This window comes from Neolamprologus multifasciatus, chromosome 11, assembly GCF_963576455.1.
Source record: "Neolamprologus multifasciatus chromosome 11, fNeoMul1.2, whole genome shotgun sequence".
NCBI classification, from domain to species: Eukaryota; Metazoa; Chordata; class Actinopteri; order Cichliformes; family Cichlidae; genus Neolamprologus; species Neolamprologus multifasciatus.
Window position 1 is genome coordinate 33,813,197 of NC_140449.1, and position 7,919 is coordinate 33,821,115.

The 7,919-nt window shown below is 37.9% G+C and overlaps 1 protein-coding gene across 2 annotated transcripts; it reads right to left on the minus strand.

The window, feature by feature from the left end:
- Positions 1–2,381: 2,381 nt before the first annotated feature.
- LOC146509086 (uncharacterized) lies at positions 2,382–6,724 on the minus strand. 2 transcript variants are annotated; one of them, XM_085176995.1, is made up of 7 exons: positions 6,644–6,724; positions 4,902–5,039; positions 4,718–4,828; positions 4,552–4,608; positions 4,304–4,471; positions 4,096–4,212; positions 2,382–4,004 (listed from the first exon to the last, which is right to left on the minus strand). In XM_085176995.1, exons 2-7 carry the CDS (start codon positions 5,010–5,012, stop codon positions 3,936–3,938), a joined length of 633 nt encoding a protein of 210 aa, XP_085033121.1. In that variant the 5' UTR covers positions 5,013–5,039; positions 6,644–6,724; the 3' UTR covers positions 2,382–3,935. The 2 variants fall into 2 exon arrangements, with proteins under 2 accessions (XP_085033121.1, XP_085033120.1); XM_085176994.1 differs by having other exon boundaries at positions 2,382–4,007.
- Between the last annotated feature and the right edge of the window lie 1,195 nt (positions 6,725–7,919).

The window sequence follows — 7,919 nt, forward strand, 5'->3', positions numbered from 1 at the left end:
TTGAGAGAAACCAAATGTGTCTAATAATAAATCAAATGCTGCACTGACTTTGCTTTTTTAGGCTTTTGCATTAAAGTTAAAAGCACCACTATAATTATTTTTATCTGACCTGAACACTAACTTAACATTTAAAAAGTCTGAGAAATCAAATAAGAAGTCAGACAAAAAAATGTTCCCCCAGCTTGACTGACTACATCTTTTAAAGAAATTATAAATCAGCTATGTCTCTGGTTGACTATTAAGCTTCAGGGAAAGGTTGTTATTGGCAGTTCTCTGCCTGTGCTTCAAGTATTCTTACAGTTAGCATAAGTAGGCGGGGATAACTTATAGCAAGATTATATGTGCATATATTAATGTCATATATCACATATATCACATGTATCTTCCAGCTGTAAAGATGATCCAGCGTTTCTTAAAGCCTTCTGTGAATGACACCAAATTAAACAGTCGTAGTTCATAGCAGTAACTCATGATTCAGCTGTGGGTTGTTTATAAAATTTCCAACTATATCAGCAGGTTATGGTTTGGACTGTTTTTCCTTACTCAGACAATTTGAGTAGCTCATATTATGACTGCTATACAGATACTTCAATGTGATGTTAGTCAGCTGAGAAACCTTCAGAAGCAAATTTGACCCTGTGACAAAAGCCTGTGTAAATTACTACCTTTGTTTTATACAGTTGCATCTGCACTAGATAGTATGTTAATTTAATCTACATGTGATTTAATGATAATAATAAGTTTAAGAGTATTGTAGCAGGAATCATAGCAGTGAACAATTTGATTGTGTATTAGTACTACAGATCCTTATGGCTGCCAGGAGACTTCTAAAAGGCCAGCTTCTATATTTAATCACTTAAGTGGATTAAACCTGATGAGAAAGACAGCAAGTGTCCAACGTTAAACGGTGTACTTCAAAAAATAAGTTAATTAAAACACAACTAGTCATTTGGGAAGAAGAGGAGGCCTCACCAGCTGCTGTTTATCTGGGGCCTTGAAGGGGAGAGGGTGAGCCGCTTTAGATACCTGAGCGTCTACATGTCTGAGGACCTCACCTGGACACTGGAAGGGTCAGCAGCGGCTGTATTTCCTGAGGCGGGTGAGGAAATTTGGTATGTTGGCCAAGATCCTCAGCAGGTTCTGCAGCTACACCCTGACCAGCTGCATCACTGCACGGTACGGCAGCACTAACGCCTCACCAGGACCCCACTGACCTCTCTGCAGAGCATCTACCATCACAGAGTCCAGAGGAGAGCTGCTGCATAAGTCTATTTAATACTTCATTTTTTTTGTCTCCATTTATTTGTTCATACTATTTGTATTTTATCTATTTGTACGTATTAACCAGCATCTGTGTGTGGACAGCAGAGAAAGAATTTCATTGTACAGAGAAATGCTTTTTCTTAGTACACGTGACAATAAACGCTTTGAATCTTTGAATATTCATTACCTGTAAAGTGAAACGTTTCATGGATTTCATTTCATTTCGATGATTAAGGCTCACAAAAATCAGAAATCCAGTATAGAAATAGTTTTTTTCTGGGCTAAGGAGTAAGAGAACTGAACTGCTGCTTTTTGCTACGAGTTCGGATTTTCAGATTAAAGCAAATTTTGTATTTAATTTAGAAATCGAGCTCTTAGCATCCGGAGGAAGATTAGAGAGGATTAGGCGTCTTCACAGAATTTACAAAGCAAAGCGATGCACTGATGCCTCCTGGTGGGCATCACAGCACACGACATATAATCTAAAATGTGAGAACAGTTTAAATCAATCAATCAATTCAGAGAATACATATTCTGATTATTCAAATGGGCTTTCAGTAGCCCTGCTCGCACTCGAGCAGTTGCAGTAAAGTGTTAAGCAGCGTTTGGATATCTGACCAGGAGGCCTCCTGGGTAAGGTGTACCAGGCATTTCCTACCAGTAGGAGGCCTTGGTGCGTCTCTTAGCTGGACTGGGAATGCTTCCCTCAAATAGTAGGTGGCTGGGAAGAGGAAGATCTGGGCTTGTATGTTTAGGCTGCTGACACCTGTGGCCTGGCCCCAAATAAGCAGAAGAAAATAGATGTGTAAATGCTAATCACAAGTCAAACAGCAAGCAGCTGTGCATACTTGCTTGTAAAAAGAATTAATTTGAAGGCATTTTTCAGTGTCACAGCTTTCCACAAATCCTATTCAAACATTCCTGACATTTTGCTGAGTTAAGACTTTGAGATATAACAGCTGTGTTCTCACCAAATTGTTCAGGATCAGCTCCACTTTGAGCTAACCTGATAGCTCTGGTTCACATTTTATTTCTTACAAAGCACGTCCAGCATGCACGCTGAGACGCCTGCAGAAAAGCTGACTGAATATTATTACTGAAAAAAAAAACCCTTTTGCAATTTATTCAGGTTTTATTCAATAAATGTAAAAGATTATTTGCAGCCAGAGAACACACTTAACATTTTGAAATATACTGAAACAGGTATAAGAGTAAATACTGTCTTTATTGTGTAACTATTACATGATAGTTACACATGGGGACACTGTGTTAAACGTTAATAAAGTGAATGCAACGATTTGCAAATCTCATAAACCCACATTTTATTCCGAGTAGAACAGAAAACATGTTTAAACTCAGAGATTTTTACAGTTTCACTTAAAATAGTAGCTTATTTTGAATTTGATGGCAGCAATTAAACAAAATAAAATGGTATGGGTGCAAAAAATGCTGGAAAAGTATTTTCCAGAAATAGCTGGAACAACATTTTTGCAACTAATTAGGTTAATGAGCAACAGGTCGGTAGGATTCCTGGATATAAAAAAGGATCACAGAGGCAGATTTTCTCAGAAACAAAGACAGTTAGAGGTTTTCTACTCCACAAAAACTGTCACAAATTGTGGAACAATTTCAGAAAAATGTTCCTTAATGTAAAGTTACAAAAACGTTGAACATCTAATTATCTACAGTACAGACTGTCATCAAAACATTCAGACTCTGCACAACCGACAAGGCCAAAAATCGACACCAGATGCCTGTGATCTTCCTCAAGAGCCAATAAAAACAGGCATCATTTTAATTGAATCCGTGCATGGGCTCAGAAACACTTTCACAAACACTGTCTGTGGACACAACTCACAATGACCTCCATAAATGCAGATTAATGGTCTATTATGCAAAGAAGAAGTCATATTTGGACAAGTTTGCGAAAGCTGGAATCTTTTTCTGAGTCAAAGCTCATATAAAGTGTTCTGAGGCAAAGTGGAAAATTGTTCTGTGATCAAATGAATCACAATGTGAAAAACATGGACACTGCATCCCCCAGCCTGCAGACCAGAGAGAGCGTCCAGCTTCTTATCAGCACTCAGATTTACAGCTGCATTAGTGCCTGTGGAGTTGGTCGCTTGCACATGTGGAAAGACACCATCAGTGCTGAAAGGTATATCCAGGTTTATGGGCAGCAACATATGATCTCATGTTGTATTTTTTTTCGGGGAAGCAATTTTATATTTTACAATAAACCGCACTCTGAATCTATTCCAACAACATCATGCATCCGAGGAGAGTAGAACAAAAAAGTCTGTTCTCCTCAGATGTTTGCAGGCTGTTGTTAAAAGAAGAGGTGATGCTACACAGTGGCAAAAATGTCGTGAGGCTTGTTGCTGCTATTAAATTTAAAATTACCTTTTTGTTTTTTTCTTGAAATTTACATTTTCTCAGTTTAAACATTTGACATCTATTTCTGTTCTACTGTGAATAAAATATGGGTTTCTGAGATTTACTCATTTTCTCTGCATTTTAACTTTCTTTACACTTTACACAGAATCCCAGTTTCTTCAGAGTTTGGGTTGTACTTTTGATTACCTTTCACTAACGCATCTTATAGATTTACACAAGATTTATAAAGACATATAAAGACTTTTTCATGCATCCACATGTTAGGGTAGCTGATTTCAGGCACCAGGACACGTCATGAGGACTTCCTTCAACACAGGCTTGTAAATCTCAGCATGTCTGAGATCCTGCTGAGACAAAGCAGAGTAAAAACTCAATTACAGATAATTGTACAGGCCGTATCTATTTTTCTTTGTGTGTGCTTGTCTTAGTTCATACTTTTTCCTTCGTCCTGTTACCCAGAGCCCTGATTCCCAGAACCATGGCACTAATGCAGACGCACAGCTGGAGAACAGTGAGCACGATCAAAGTAACGTCCATGGCTGTCAGCAAACTCTGAAATAAAGGAAGAATTAACAAAATACAATCAATGCGCAAGATTAATGACAAAAAAATGCTATTCTGTATGTTTTAAAAGCATATTTACCTGAGCAAAGAACGCCACAAATTTGCAGTTATCGTTGTTTTGAGCAGTGGACCAGTTCAAGTCACACATCCAGACAACAGAGGCTTCTGCCAGGTCTATAGCATACAGCACAATACCAGTGATGGCGAAGATGCAGCCAGCTATGTTCATAAACACAGCATACCATGTCTGCGAGGAGAGATTCAATCATTTACCTCACTGTGCTCCATAACAACGTAGGTTTCCTTTTCACTTTAGTCTTTACTTACAAAGCACAAGCAGGGGCTCTGGCCGATGATAACGGAAAGGATTCCAGCTGCGATGCACTGGACGGGGATCAACGACTCATTAAACAACTCGTTAAAGTCAGAAATACTAAATGCATCATTGCTTATTTTGTTTTTATTCTTAAATCGACAGTTTTATTTTTTTTACCACTGCACCCAGCCAGTAAGGAGCTCCCAAGCTGGTCAAATCTCCAGGATGTGTGCTTGTGCGTCCGGGACCAAGCCCAATGTTAAACAGCCCCACCATGATCTGTATGGTCTGTAAAAGAATAAATCAAACAGTCATACCAATGAAAAATTATTATTTTTAAATAAGTTTGAGTTCCCCTCACCCCAAGAACTGCAAATGCCCCATTAGCCATCGCCCCCCTGAACACTGGACAGCTGGAGAAAGTCTTGAGGGTTTGATGCAGTGGTGGAAATCTGCTCTTTTTTGTGGTCATCACAGTGACTGTGGATAACTCTCACATCTGCAAAGTGGAAAAGAGATTTTAGGAGGCATGGTTCAACAGACACACTGAAATTATAAATCCCAAAACAGTAAATCACAACTCAAACAACACACGACTGACATATCGCTATAACTCAAATATATGCAGCGAGAGTGTGTAATGACATGCTGCATAATATAATCCTGCTGTATAATTTTACATAATGATATTTCACAGATAACTTGTCTCTATACACTTAAGCATTTCCACGTGTGACATATAAAGGAATATATAAGTATGTTATAAACACTTGTTTCCAAAGAAATTGAGAAGAGATGTAAATAAAAACAATAAAAATATAATGATTTCAAAATCACTGAAACCCTGCTAATTAGATTCATTGGCAAAAGGTTGGCTGATAACATGATTATGGACAGAAGTGCATCTGAGAGAAGGTGGATGCACCGGTAAGGTAGTTTGTTTTTGTTTGTTATTGTTGTTTTTAAATAACTGTTCTCAAAATAAAATTAGAAAAGAAAATGCATGGATGTCATCATCAATTTTATTGCTACTCTATACAACTGGATTTATAACATCTAATAAGTAAGAATTTAAAAAGTAAAGAAGAGATGGGAAAAAACACTCTTCGATCATGCTATGACTGTCCACCAGAGGGCGCTCTGCAACTTCGCTGTTTGCTGCTGTTGGAATGCCACAAAGAGAATAACCAGCAACCTTAGAGCAAAAACAAATACATAAACGGGAAAAGGGAAAATTGTTCTCATTTTTCTAAAGAAAAAAAAAAAAAAAAAAAAAATATATATATATATATATATATATATATATATATATATATATATATATATATATATATATATATATATATATTAGTCGACATATTGGAATATCACATTTTTAAATGACCATATATGTGTATTTTTTAAAATCTTTTTTTTTTCTTTTAACAAAATAATAACCACTGGATCGCCTTAATGTAGGTTTTTCTTTTGATTGTCGTTTGTTATCATAACTACCCAAAGTCCCCGAACTGTCAAATTATAACTTGTTTCCTTTGTTTATGGCAGGTTGAGTGTAGGAACGCTTGGATTGTTGGTTGAAGAGAAGAAGACGTCAGTTTTCTCCGTGGGAAGTGTTAGTGGTCCTTTTCACTATCATATTCCACTACACAGCTACAAACGCTGGAATTTAATGTGATTGACATGCGTAATTTCAAAACAGGAAGCGCTGCTTGGTATTTGAAAGAGTAACTGAAATTGAATGCTTACGAACGGGTTTTGTCTCTCAGCAGATGAAGTTCTGAGAAAACTTTGCACTTCCTTCAGCCTCTTATATTATAGCAAAGATGTGTACTCAAATAAGAAATCAGGGTAATTGAAAGTGACCTTGAAAATCAATTATTAACCCAAAACAGCTAAAATAAACAAAATAGAACAAAATTAAAACGAATAGGCTACACGATAAATAAATTAATGTATTCAAAGTTTAAGTTTCAATTATTCCTTGTCTATTCATTTCTTTTGCAAGCAGTGCAAACATTGAGAAAAATCCATATCATACAGTCTGCGGCTTCACGTTAAGTATTATAAATGACTGCAAGTGTGAGTTTCGTGCAGATGACTTACCTGGCGAGCTGCCTCAATCCCTGTAACGCCAACAGTTTCGTGCGCCGGTGACAAACTCAGGTAACAACAAAAGTGGAACTTCCTGTGTCACCAGTGGCGGTCCTAGCCTGTTTGGCGCCCTGGGCGAACACTCCCTCTGGCGCCCCCTCCCCCCCCCCCACCCCCCCCCCCCACACACACACACACATTAAGGATTGTACATTAACATAAAACTGTTGTACACACGCACACACACACACATATGAACAGAGAGAAAGAGTATGCATGCAAACGGCTACCAAACAGCCATCATACAACGAGAACAGGACAAATCAACAATTGACAATGACTAATTAATATTAAAATCTGTAACATAATGTATTGTTTGGAGTTTAGTCTGTTACTGTTACTATTTTTACCATTTCTTCTTGGAGCAACTGTAACGCACATAATTTCCTCAGAGATTAATAAAGTATTCTGATTCTGATAGTTTCAGGATGACCTGCCATTATCCAATCACACATCTGCTGACCTGCATCTTTTGCTCGTTTCTCCTCCTCTTCTTTTCTCTTTTTTCTAAACTGAGGACCTGATGGCTTTGAACTTTTCTTGTCCATCTTCCATTGGTTTTAATTTTGCACTCCAGTATGAACACCCATCTCAATCCAAGGATCACCACAACATGATCTAACACACCTACACCTTAGTTCACAGATTCACTTTGTCTAGGGTTTATTTCTGGGATTTCAAACAACCCAGGATTCAAATCATGAATCCATAATGGGCTTGGATTTACAACATTATGAATGAAATGTGCTCTATTTGGAAGTAGCAGCTCCCCCCTCCCATTTCGACGGGTTGTGTGTGAGACTTTAAATCATCAAACTGTAAATTTAAAATTGCTATTGATCCCTTTACCCCTGGTCCTAAAGTGTATATTTATTTTCTTACTCTGCTTATATTTATTGTTGGTTTATTTGCACTGCTGTAACTGGAGCCTCGTTGTCCCGTCTCTATATACTGGACTGTAGCGGAGATGACAATAAAGTTTACTTTGACTTCAGCAGCGAGCAGGCGCACTGAAGGCTCTCGCGCTCACTTTTCGTGTATAGAATTTCGAAAAAAAACATTGGTGCAAATTATAAGTCTGTATCATGATGTCTGGTGTTTTCGTGTTTATTGGTTTGTTTTTATTTTGTTTTATTTTGCGAGTTGGTTATTTGATGCTGCTCCAGCCGGTCAGAAAATCATCCGCCGCCCCGCCCTCTCCCCTCTGCGCCGCAAGCAGCAGGCGCAA

Excerpts from the sequence above, each read along its gene's own strand:
- LOC146509086 (XM_085176994.1), bottom strand. The coding sequence starts at position 5,012 with ATGACCACAAAAAAGAGCAGATTTCCACCACTGCATCAAACCCTCAAG. Across the intron at positions 4,609-4,717 it reads CTTACTGGCTGGGTGCAGTG|TGCATCGCAGCTGGAATCCT; the intron begins GTAAAAAAAATA and ends ATCCCCGTCCAG. Across the intron at positions 4,213-4,303 it reads TTGTGGCGTTCTTTGCTCAG|AGTTTGCTGACAGCCATGGA; the intron begins GTAAATATGCTT and ends CCTTTATTTCAG.